The sequence below is a fragment of the Aulonocara sp. 'chitande type north' Nkhata Bay genome, linkage group LG7, assembly GCF_057382095.1.
Source record: "Aulonocara sp. 'chitande type north' Nkhata Bay isolate Kocher_YH1m ecotype deep benthic linkage group LG7, A_spYH_male_GT1.1, whole genome shotgun sequence".
Taxonomy (NCBI): Eukaryota; Metazoa; Chordata; class Actinopteri; order Cichliformes; family Cichlidae; genus Aulonocara; species Aulonocara sp. 'chitande type north' Nkhata Bay.
In genome coordinates this window covers 19,170,796-19,183,379 of record NC_141350.1, presented here as the reverse complement: position 1 = coordinate 19,183,379, position 12,584 = coordinate 19,170,796, and the positions used below count along the sequence as shown (strand labels likewise).

The 12,584-nt window shown below is 42.5% G+C and overlaps 2 protein-coding genes across 5 annotated transcripts in view; both read right to left on the bottom strand.

Annotated features, from left to right (window-relative positions):
* Window positions 1–289: 289 nt before the first annotated feature.
* mansc4 (MANSC domain containing 4) lies at window positions 290–5,484 on the bottom strand. The gene is made up of 3 exons (XM_086299261.1): window positions 5,116–5,484; window positions 4,908–5,042; window positions 290–3,174 (listed from the first exon to the last, which is right to left on the bottom strand). The coding sequence occupies exons 1-3, from the start codon at window positions 5,333–5,335 to the stop codon at window positions 2,339–2,341; spliced, it is 1,191 nt and encodes a 396-aa protein (XP_086155387.1). The 5' UTR covers window positions 5,336–5,484; the 3' UTR covers window positions 290–2,338.
* Window positions 5,485–11,658: 6,174 nt separating this feature from the next.
* The window catches only part of tead4 (TEA domain transcription factor 4), a 37,541-nt gene continuing 36,615 nt past the window's right edge, over window positions 11,659–12,584 (bottom strand). For all 4 annotated transcript variants that reach the window (XM_086299259.1, XM_086299260.1, XM_086299257.1 and 1 more), the window contains exon 11: window positions 11,659–12,584. This exon is cut by the window's right edge and continues 187 nt beyond it. The gene's annotated coding sequence lies outside the window, so the exon portion shown is untranslated.

Below are 12,584 nucleotides of genomic sequence, written 5' to 3'. Positions count from 1 at the left end.
AGGGGCAGCCTGGTGTGATGAATTAAAGGTTAAACACTAAAAGCCACAGATCCAAAAGCAATCTGTCATCAATCCCACTAAAGACGACTAATTGATGACCTAAACAATCCTTGAATCGTAGTCATTAATTGCTTAAAAGTGCCCATTAAGTTCCACCTACTACTGGTGTAGACAAGTGGCCAATGTTTTGAGGTTTGGCATCAATTACATTTAAAGTGACTGAAGTACATCAAAATGTAGGCCAGCCAAAAGGACACTATATCGAATTTCTTAAAGAAAATGGGTGTAGGCAGCTCTTGTGTTCATTCATTGCATCAGAATGAAACCAGAACCATTGCAGCTATGTTTTTGGTTGTTTCACCTAAACCTTAATGTCACAAATTGGCTCAAAGGAGAGAGTCCACACAAGAGGTTTTCTTAAATAGAAGATAATTTATTCAACATAATCTAACCAACAGACAAACATTACAAATGGGTTGAATCCAAGTGGAGTCTAAGAGAGACTAAACAGTTAATCTATAGCCTGAAAGGCACAAGGGATCTGCACTAGCTGACAATCCTCCCATGTCAGGCAATTGATAACAGGCCAGGAGTTCCTTCAGACATTGAGATGGTGTCACCCCCCACACCATCTTAAAATCAAGGTTCCACCTCAAAACTAGAACTTAACCTAAAAAGTTATAAATCAAGGTAACAGAAAATGTAAAAAATATACCCAGTCATTAAAGTGGCAACCGCAAACTACCTGTACTCCCTGCCAGCTCCACCCATCTTACCAGCCCAGGTTTTCCCTTGTCAGAGCAAATGAAGGGCAACAGGAAACTACCAGTAAAGAAGGTATCATAGAGTAAGGTGCTTAAAACAGTTTGTTTAAAAAAAAAAATATCAAACTGGCATAGAGAAAAGCGCAACAAGTTTCCTCCCTTAAATAGCAGTTTTAATCTTGCAAGAAAACTGGTTAATTTCAACAGCAAATCAAAGCGTTGCTCCCTGAATGAACACCAGAGTTCCTCACAATGATCCCAGCACCATATGGCCTGCCTGCAGCTACAAACAAACATCACACTTCTTTGCAAATATTCCAGCTACAAACAAACCTGGAATTAAAGTTTGAGTATGAACCAAAGTATCATACAACAAGGTTCCTCCAAAGCAAGGCTATCGAACCAATCAAGATGTCTAAAACGTTAACAAAGAGGGAACCGAACTAATTGCAGTTCTTACCCATCATACATTTACCAGTTGTGTACATTTACTGCACGCAATTGTACCACAAATATCTTTGAGAATTCCAAACACATTTGTAAGGCTTGCAGGAGAGCAAGGAGGACTACTCATAAGAAGTTCAATAGTGATGAACTAACCACAGAGTGCAGGCTATCTAGTCCTATTTATTGAGTACAAACTAATCTTAATCTCAGTCTTTAGACATATACTTGTTAGTGCTTGCACCACCAGTTCCACTGGCACCAACGAGCCAGAAACTTTGTAGTTTTTGGAAAGAAAACAGAAATGTTCCAAAGACAATTTCTTCAACCACATTCTCCACCACACTATTCAATTCATGGTATTTTTTTATTTATATAGTGCCAAATCACAACAACAGGTGCCTCAAGGCTCACTAAAAAAAACAAAAAAAAAAAAAAACTTGGTTGGTCTCCTAATAAACCAGTTTAATCTGATGGGATGCATGGCTCTTACACATGTGGTTAGACTCACTCAAAAAGATAAAGACATTTGGTTTGAAGACCAATTTAAAAAATAGGGATTAATCCTGCTCTCTTCCAACATCGCCTAAAAAAATAACTCAAAATTAATTAATGTATGTAATTAATTAATCTAATTCATGTGTGGAAGTCCCTAAAACTTTGGTCACAGTGTTAAATATCCAAACTAGGCTAAGTATTTATCAAACCATAAGCTAAACTTAGCCATCAACACTGCATACACTTTAATCTTACCAACAGGTTTCAATATCCCGGACAAGCCCCCATTTATGACAAATTGGCACAAATTAGGTGATAAGGAGCAAGTCCACACAAAAGGTTTACAGAAATAAAAAAATAATTTAATTAACATAATCTAACCAACAGATAAACATCACAAATAGGTTGAGTCCTGTCGGAGTGGCAGAAAGAGACTAAGCAGTTTATCTGGTCCAGCTTTTATAGAACTGGAAAACACAGGTGAGCTGCCTTAGCTGTCCATCCCCATCTAGTTAGAATAAAACAAAATACTTTAACCTAAAATAATCCTTTATGTAATCATATACATTCTAAGTAAATTGTCCTTTCATTTTGGATTTCTTCCTCAACAATGTTACAAAATATCCTCACTTTCAGGAGCTCTCCTTGACCAGCACGTATTTTATCAGACGCATGGAGCCTCGTTTCCCTCTCCATGATGTACTGTAGCGTCCCATCCTCTTTCTTTGACCCCTCCAGCTCACCACCAGCAGGATAGAGCAACAGCAGCTCAGCAGCACTGTGATACAAATGGCCACAGCAACCAGCAAGGTGTCAGCAGCCACATACCACCCATGTCCGAGGCCTGGTAGGGTGTCATCTCCACTGGCTCCCTCGTTGCTTACTGTGTGGTTCCTCCCATGGTTGCCCTTGGTCTCATTTAGATACAGCTTGCTGCTTTCTGTGTAGCTTATAAGAGCTGCAGAAGTTGGAGGGCTGCTGGCCAACTGAGAGAAAGTGGCGGTGGGATGACGGGTAGGGGTGGATACTGGGGATTGTGGACTTGTGATAGAAAAAGCAGACAGAATCTTGGAATTGTAATGGCCCAGAGTGCTAACTGTGGTGAATGAAGGAGATGGAGTAATGCTATCTGGAAGAGAAGTGGTGGAGACAACTGCGGCTGTTGTTTGTGCATACTTTTTTGAAGATGGGGGAGTTTTTTCAGTGGAAGGCACAGCAGTCGTAGTTGTGGAAACTGCTAAAGGCTGACCGGTGCTCTGCAGTGCTGTGGTGGCAATGACAGACGCCTCTGTGGGGGCATGAACTCTGCCAGCTGTAGTGGAGGGTTTAACGGGCGGAGGCGGATGAATAAATTGGCGCTTGTCTGACACCAATGGCTCTGAGGCGTTATTGCGGCTGTAGTGGTGGGGTAACACACGCACGTTAGAGGTGAAGTATTTTCCAAACACCAACAGATCAGGATCCACACCTAGAATACGAAAAAATGTGCTTGTTTGTTTGCTTTTCATGTTTTTGCTGGTGTTTTTATCTAAACGTTTAATAGCGAGTGATTTTTTTTGTTATTCCAAAATAAGTGACAACTACAAATGCTATGCATCTTTTGCAAGAAAAGCAAAGCTGGAAGCAAAACGATTTTCAGATAATTTACTTCACTGAAGTTGGGAATCTCCTATGCAACATGCTAAAATCAGAAGAAGAAATATTAGAAATATTTGATTCTCAGTCGTATATATTTGCTTTGCCGCTGGTGGGGATCGTTTTAACTACTATTGGTCACTTGGATAAATATTTTATCGACTGATCAATCATATTTTTTACATAGTACTATGCAAAAGTTCCAAACAACTCATGTCTTTACATTTTTTTTAAAGTAAGTGAAGTAGGTGCAACAGTTTACCTACATGTAAACCTACATGGAAATGCAGTATACAAGGTAAAAACAGTGGTTGTACAAGTCTAACAAAAGTCAGTATTTGATATAATGACTTTTATTCTCCATCACAGCCTGAACTCTCTGAGTGAGCTTTCTTGTAATTTCTTTAAGCAGTCTTCAGCAATAGTTCTCCAGACTTCTTGAAGGACATTCAAAGCTCTTCTTTGGGTGTTGGCTGCCTTTAGTTCTGTTCTTTGTCAAGATGATCCCACCCTGCTTCAGTGACATTAAGGTTGGGGGCTCTGGGGAAGGCCAATGCATGACTAAAAGTGTTCCACTGTACACTTTATTGTCCAGGTATACATCGACTGCATTAGGCAGTGAGTTTGGGATCATTTTCATGCAAAAAAATTAAATCATTGCCAATAAGATACTTTCCAGATGGCATTGCATGATGGATCAAAAATCTGACTGTACTTTTTTTATTTACACCATCATGTCCATGTTTTGCTGTAGACACCCGCTGCTGTACCTCTCTCCAGGGGTGTAATTTCCAGGAGGGTTATGACCCCCTCAATGATCAGACCCAACCAATATAACCCCCCCCCCCCCAATAAAATTATGAATTATCTTGCATAAATAGACTGTTGATTTTCTTTATTACCAGCAAAATAGTCGCATGTTTAATCATCTGGGAATTTACCCAGATTTATTTATTTATTTAGACAGAGATCTTGACCCCCCCATGTTCAGCACAAAGTTACACCGATGCCTCTCTCCTGACCTCCTCTGTAAATACTGATGATAACTTGAACATCAAACATGTTATGTGTTTTTGCCAGAGGCTGATATTAACAAGGTGCTAAAGATACAATTTAAAATTGGGGGGAGGTTTGTATTGTTTTTTATACTTGAATGTTAAGAGCCTTAACACACAGACACACACAAAGTTATATGAAAATAGTCAGGAACAAATGAGTGAAAAGCAGCCACTGTCCAAAGAAAAAAAAATTGAAAGGGCTTCAGAAAGCCTGGAGAACTATTGCTCAAGACCACTTGACTTCCAAATTCCAAGGAAGTCTGACTCCTTGGAAGCAAAATACACAAAATCAGGGGTGACTCAAGACTTTTACACAGTACTGTATGCAGAATTTGAACCATCTATAGTTATAGACATTTACTGTAAGATATAGTATTTTGAAATTGTTATTTCAAATTTACATCTAATCCCTAAGAATCTAACAGGATCTAAAAGGATTTGATATGCACAGTATTCATATCATTAAAAGAACAGAAGTCCACCTCTACCAGACACTAAAGCGACCTACCCTTTGTGATATTGTAGAGAACAACGTTGTCTCTGTGACTCAGAATGCAGCTCCCCAGAGTCGGACAGTGGAGGTGAAAGCAGTTCAAGATTTCTTGAGTGGTATCATAGTGGAATATAGCCAGATTACAGGAAACTATGAGAAAAGACAGAAAGAGGATTAATCAGGAGTAAAAGAAGAGAAAACCAGTGATGATCGTATAACTCACAGTTTCTGGTAAGGCAACAGGTGCGGCTGCATTTCAGCGCGGTCTCTTCTTGATAATGCTTCAAAAGCTGCGCCCCTCTCCTCTGAGATTCCTCAATATCGATGAAAATCCCCGGGAACCGTCTAATCCAGCAGTTCTTATAATAGGAGGTCGGTGAGCACCTCGACTCAACGCGACACACCAGACTGAAAACCGCCAGCAAACCCCATGCGGCGTTCATTGCGCATATTGTAAATCACACCATGTTAGATTGCAATCAAGAAAAAGCCTCGACATATTTGGGAGCTGATTACTTGGAGTTGACAGGCATGAAATGGGGCCAGTGCTTTGGTTTTACTGGTGCCAGCTGTGTCACAACTACGCACCTACAGGAGGTGGAGACCCAGCCGTGCGTAAGGTGTCCAGGGCTGTGCCACGTGTGAGTGCACTAGGCTGCTTGACCAACATAATGGGATCAACTTACTTTACAAATAAAATCAACAAATGTTGATATTCAAATGTTCAAATTATGTGAATTTACACTGTGGCCATAAATACGTTTCATAATCTGCATTCGTTTTCCAGTGTTATCAAAGAAAAGGCCACAATGTGATGTGTTTTCTGTTTAGTCATATATCTGAGCGCATTTCCATAATTGTCGCAATCTGGTTTAACCCAGAAGAACCCACGCCCCTTTACGCATTGAGAAAAGTTCCTGTTAACGTTTCAACGCTAGCTGTGTCCCAATTCAGGGTCTGCACGCTTGAAGCACGCGCACTACGCGTACGAGAAGTGCGGAAGTGAGAGGCTTGTGAAATGGGACGGTATACTCTTCGTCGCGCTGTTCAGGTTGCCTAGCAACCATGATACTAACCGTGAGACACGTTACATACAGCTTTGTTTGACAGAAATGAAGGAGAAAAATGTTTTGTTAGTCATTCATTTTTGTCATGACATCACTTTGATTAGTTGAGTATCTGAGGCTGAGACCACTGGACTGGAAAACATGATTGTTGGGCTTCATTTCTGTGCTGAACAGTCATGTAAGATTAGTTAGTAAATAACAATTAGTTAATGTTGTTCATGTTCACTAAAGCCATCTCACTGTGGTAATGTAAATATAATATGGCCAATATTATATTATTGTCAGATTATTATGATATACATATATGTATATATATATATATATATAAAAAAAACACCCAGCACGCCCCTGCGGGCGGTTTATCCTTCAAGCTCGGGTCCTCTACCAGAGGCCTGGGAGCTTGAGGGTCCTGCGCAGTATCTTAGCTGTTCCCAGGACTGCGCTCTTCTGGACAGAGATCTCCGATGTTGTTCCCGGGATCTGCTGGAGCCACTCGCCTAGCTTGGGAGTCACCGCACCTAGTGCTCCGATTACCACGGGGACCACCGTTACCTTCACCCTCCACATCCTCTCGAGCTCTTCTCTGAGCCCTTGGTATTTCTCCAGCTTCTCGTGTTCCTTCTTCCTGATATTGCTGTCATTCGGAACCGCTACATCGATCACTACGGCCGTCTTCTTCTGTTTGTCTACCACCACTATGTCCGGTTGGTTAGCCACCACCATTTTGTCCGTCTGTATCTGGAAGTCCCACAGGATCTTAGCTCGGTCATTCTCCACCACCCTTGGGGGCATCTCCCATTTTGACCTCGGGACTTCTAGGTTATACTCGGCACAGATGTTCCTGTACACTATGCCGGCCACTTGGTTATGGCGTTCCATGTATGCCTTGCCTGCTAGCATCTTGCACCCTGCTGTTATGTGCTGGATTGTCTCTGGGGCATCTTTACACAGCCTGCACCTGGGGTCTTGCCTGGTGTGATAGACCCCAGCCTCTATGGATCTTGTACTCAGAGCTTGTTCTTGTGCTGCCATGATTAGTGCCTCTGTGCTGTCTTTCAGTCCAGCTTTGTCCAGCCACTGGTAGGATTTCTGGATATCAGCCACCTCCTCTATCTGCCGGTGGTACATACCGTGCAGGGGCCTGTCCTTCCATGATGGTTCCTCGTCTCCCTCCTCTTTCTTGGGTTTCTGCTGCCTGAGGTATTCACTGAGCACTCGGTCAGTTGGGGCCATCTTCCCAATGTATTCTTGGATGTTCCTTGTCTCATCCTGGACTGTGGTGCTGACACTCACCAGTCCCCGGCCCCCTTCCTTCCGCTTAGCGTACAGCCTCAGGGTGCTGGACTTGGGGTGAAACCCTCCATGCATGGTCAGGAGCTTTCTTGTCTTTATGTCAGTGGCTTCTATCTCCTCCTTTGGCCAGCCTATTACCCCAGCAGGGTACCTGATCACGGGCAGGGCGTATGTGTTGATGGCCCGGATCTTGTTCTTACCATTCAGCTGACTCCTCAGGACTTGCCTGACCCTCTGCAGGTACTTGGTGGTTGCAGCCTTTCTAGCGGCCTCTTCATGGTTCCCATTTGCCTGCGGGATCCCCAGGTACTTGTAACTGTCCTCTATGTCTGCAATGTTGCCTTCTGGTAGTTCAATACCCTCAGTTCTGACTACCTTCCCTCTCTTTGTTACCATCCGACTACACTTCTCCAGTCCGAACGACATTCCAATGTCATTGCTGTATAGCCTGGTAGTGTGGATCAGTGAATCGATGTCTCGTTCACTCTTGGCATACAGCTTGATGTCATCCATGTACAGGAGGTGGCTGACAACTGCTCCGTTCCATAGTCGGTATCCGTAGCCAGTCTTGTTAATGATCTCACTGAGGGGGTTCAGGCCTATGCAGAACAGCAGTGGGGACAGAGCATCTCCTTGGTAGATCCCGCACTTGATGGTAACTTGTGCTATGGGCTTGGAGTTGGCCTCTAGTGTTGTACGCCACATCCCCATTGAGTTCCTGATGAAGGCTCTTAGGGTCCCATTGATCTTGTACAATTCTAGGCATTCCAGTATCCAGCTGTGGGGCATTGAGTCATAGGCCTTCTTGTAATCAATCCAGGCAGTGCACAGGTTGGTCAGTCTGGTCTTGCAGTCTCGGCTGATTGTTCTGTCTACCAGTAGCTGGTGTTTTGCACCTCTGGTATTCTTGCCAATTCCTTTCTGTGTCCCGCTCATGTATTGACCCATGTGCCTGTTCATCTTAGCCGATATGATGCCTGACAGGAGCTTCCATGTAGTACTGAGGCAGGTTATTGGTCAGTAGTTGGAGGGGACCGGTCCCTTCTTGGGGTCCTTGGGGATCAGGACCGTCCGGCCTTCAGTTAGCCATTCCGGGTGTCTCTCGTTAACTAGCAGCTGGTTCATTTGTGCTGCCAGATGCTCGTGGAGTGCAGTCAGCTTCTTCAGCCAGTAGGCGTGAACCATGTCGGGCCCTGGTGCTGTCCAACTCTTCATACTGGAGACCCTTTCTTGGATATCTGCCACTGTGATGGTTACTGGACCCTGTTCAGGGAGGTCGCTGTGGTCTGCCCTCAGATCCACTAGCCACTGAGCATTGCCGTTATGGGTTGCGTCCTTCTCCCATATGCTCTTCCAGTATTGCTCCGTCTCCAGCCTTGGTGGTGCTGTTCTCTTATTGTTCCCTTGCCACTGAGAGTACACCTTTGCTGGTTCTGTGGAGAACAGCTGGTTTATTCTCCTGCCTTCTATCTCTCTGGTGTACCTCCTCAAGCGGCTGGCCAAGGCTGTGAGTCTTTGCTTGGCAGTTTCCAAGGCCTCAGGTATGGACAGCTTGCTGTATTTCTTAGGCACCTTATTTGTCGCACCTTTCTGCAACTCCGTTAGTTGGCTAACCTCCCTCCGTGCTACTTTGATCTTGCCCTCTAGCCTCCTTCTCCATGGAGAAGGCTGTTCAACTTGTAGCCAAGCATCTCACTGCTGCCGTATTATAGATCAGCTTGTTAGTGTCGGTAATCGTGGTTGTAGGTATTGCCCGTAGTGCTGCATTAACATCATCTAGCAGACCTTCTGAGGGTACTTCATGTAATCTTGGTAACCGGCTACGGGGTTGCCAGGTTTCAAGCTTGGCCATGATCCTATTTTTCAGGTCAGTTCCTCTTGCACTCAACGATCCTTCTCCTATCGCACTTGGGGCTATGTACCCAATCTCGGGTGGGGGTGATGATATCTCCCCCCTGACCTGGCGTCCTGACTCCTCCTTGCCGTAGCATTTGTGTTGTACCTCGTCAATCTCTAGCTGTGAGAGCAGTCCCTTCTTTCGAATGTTGGAACACTGAGCTACTAGTTGTTTCGCCGTCATTGTGGATGTTGGGTATCGAAGAATCCATAGGTCCCTCATCCTATTCATGTAGCCCCTTCCGCCGGGGTTACTTGCGTAGTAGCATTCCAACAACGCCCTGTTTTCGTCCCTTGCCCACCGATGCCTTCTTGTTCCAGTAGCCCACTTTTCGTCAGGGTGCCCTGGTTCCTCAACACCTGACGCGGACCTTGTTGATCCGGGCGACGTCCGAGCCGGCATGCCTTCATATTTATCTGTCTCGCTCATGTCTGCGGTAGGCTTGCTTAGCATAGGGGGTCTAGCCTTAGGACCCTTACTGGATACAGACGCCCCCAGGCAGGAATCGAACTTGCGATCCTCTGTTCCAAAGGCGTGTAGTTTAACCACTACGCTATCCAGCTCTCATATATATATGAGATATATAGATATATATGAGATATATAGATATATATGAGATATATAGATATATATATATATATCTGACTTTCAGCTTGTTGTGTTTGTGGATATATGACTGACTTTAATTATTAAACATTCGCACATAAATAAGTGACGTCATATTCAGTACTTTTGACAGTTCACTCTTCGGCCGCTCCATCTTATTAGGGAAATTCCATATACATAAATGTCAATTTCAAGACTCAACCCCATCATTTAATTTGTTTTTGATTGAAATTGAATATTACTCGAACTCTCTTAAATTACCTTCCAATATAAAAGGTTTAACATTGATTGAAATTCATTCAGAAATGTTTAATGAATGAGCTGTCACAACTTTCAAGTACAAAGTTGTTATGAAGTCTGTCACTCCCCCCTTTTTTTTTTCTTTTTTTCTTTTTTATCCTTTATTTATTTATCCTTCTTATTTCATTGTACTGTATATTGTTACTCTTATTTGCCTTGTATGTCTACTGTACAAACTGAACTGGAATGACTGACTGTTCGCTTTATAATTTCAAAAAAGTTTTGAAAAAAAAAAGAAAAAACCTCTTCAACCGCTCCACCCACCGCCGCGCTATGAATTGTGGGATATATGGGACCACGAAGCGTGCACCGGACCACGCTTGATATTTGGGGAAATCGACGGCGCATTTGGAGTATGCATTTGAAGCACACTTCGAATTGGGACAGCCGTCGTCGCGTGGCGGTGACGTAACCGCACTTAAAATGCGTACTTCAAGCGTGCAGACCCTGAATTGGGACACAGCCATTGACTCTCCCGTAGTTTTTCTGACCGGTCTGGGCTCTTACGGGTTAGGTCGGTCAAATGACATTACCAGAATAATGGCACCAAAAGACATATCTGTATTATCTGTTACCCCCTTTAAAATGTACGTACTTTATATTTTACCACAAAGTATGCCAGTGTTTATTTATTTGTGTATTTATTTTTAACTATGCACTCTCTGTAGCATAATGCAGCTCTAACAAATACCATAGCAGACTAAAGTTGATAGAGTGATTTAAAAATAGAAGCAATCAAGTGGATTTTTTTTAAAAAATAAATAATAAAATAATAAAAAGAAGGTTTGGTTTAACCCCGTTGAACTGTACTTTGTCTTTCGCACTATGATTGCTGGGACAGGCTCCAGCTCCCTGTTACCATGGACTGGATAAGAAGTTGTAAGTGCGAGTTCACATATTAATAAAGTCACATGAGCATCGGAGTATGATGTGTAAGGTTTCTTACAATACAAAATATGGCGCCTTGAAATACTACATTTGTGATTTGCTTCTACACTTCTTCTTACACCGATTCTAACCTACCAAGTTAAATCAAACTAACAAAGTGTAATGTTGCCAAAACACCACTAGATGGCAATCGTCACTACTGTTAACAACATCTGTGTCTCTACTACATTAAAAAAGTGTATTCTCTGCGCTTGCTGTAGTAGTTCTTTTTTTTAAAATATAAAATATCGGATGCATACGTGGATGTGATTAAAACTGTGAGCATGTAGTGACACTGCCCACCAAAAAACCCACTAAGAGAAAGTAAAATGTTGTTACACATTTATGTTGATAACTAATTCATGATTTTGGTCAGCTATTTAGCAAAAATAGCTGAAATTATTTTTTACTTTAGCCTCTTAAATGTGATGATTTGCTTACACAATCCTCTCTACATTAACAATCAGAGAAAATTAACGACCAACAGGTTAATCAGTCATTTTAATCTGCACCCTTAAATACTTACTTTTTGGTTTCCGGGGCCTCACTGGAGCAAAAGCACTGCCATCTGCAATTAGTTTAGACTTTCTTCAGCATGAGGCTGTTCATACACTATAGAACAGTATGGTGCTCATTAACAACACCTTCCAAAAGTAAACTGATTTACTATGCACACTTTAAACTTTCAATATATTTATTTTATCACCTTTCCAGTGTGCACACAACATACTGGGAAAGCTGTAAAAAGCTGTCAAAGGAAAGTCTCTCTGACAGCTCTGTCAAATCCTGCACATTTTATAATTCTCCTAAACACGTTTATGCAGCGTGTAGCAGTTAGTGGAAATACTACAAAACCAGCGAGGACTTATGTAAGAAACACTTGTATTTTCATGTGACACCTCAGGGCAAGTTACAGATGCAGACAACTTCGATAATCGGCTTACAAGTCCAAATCTGGTTCAAGTTAGCAGTGTTATTATGTGCCTTTTGTTGCAGTCAGACAGTTTTCAATCAAAAAACAGTAAGACAAGAAACATTCAACATCAAACAAAGTGAATACAAGTTCTTTTAAATCGTTTTAGCCACCTGTCAACGTAACTCTGTTAAGAGAAGGTTGTGGCACTGTACATAATCGCAAAACATTGGCACAAAAAAACAGTGATTTTTTTTCTTTCGGATGTGCAAATAAGGGATTCTCAGTATACTTTTATTATTTTTCCCATTTTTATATATATTTATATTTAAGTCACTAGATGGCACCCTGAGGCAGCCAGACTTCTCTGTCACAAACATCCCCTGCACATGCATGTGTGTAAAAGAATCTAAATTTAAAACAAGCGCTAGTAAAAATGAGATGGAAAAAAACACCACCAATTACAACTCTCTCATGCAGGTCTTCTTAGCTATGTTTGGCTCCTTTGGCATAGAAACCACAGTGTACACAGTGGTCCTCCTCTTCACACACAGCCAGTTTCAACTTCCACAGTCCCAAATCTAACTCTTGTTCAGCAGTAGTTGTGTTCCTGCACAAACCGTCACAGCCTGTGCTTCTCCAGGCTCCCGACCGCCTCGTATGAATTCATCTTGTAGAGGAAGTAGTCT

Coding starts and splice junctions, on each gene's coding strand:
- mansc4 (XM_086299261.1), bottom strand. CDS start 5,335: ATGAACGCCGCATGGGGTTTGCTGGCGGTTTTCAGTCTGGTGTGTCGC. Junction 5,043..5,115: donor CTGTTGCCTTACCAGAAACT/GTGAGTTATACG, acceptor CTTTTCTCATAG/TTTCCTGTAATCTGGCTATA. Junction 3,175..4,907: donor TCTCTACAATATCACAAAGG/GTAGGTCGCTTT, acceptor TTCGTATTCTAG/GTGTGGATCCTGATCTGTTG.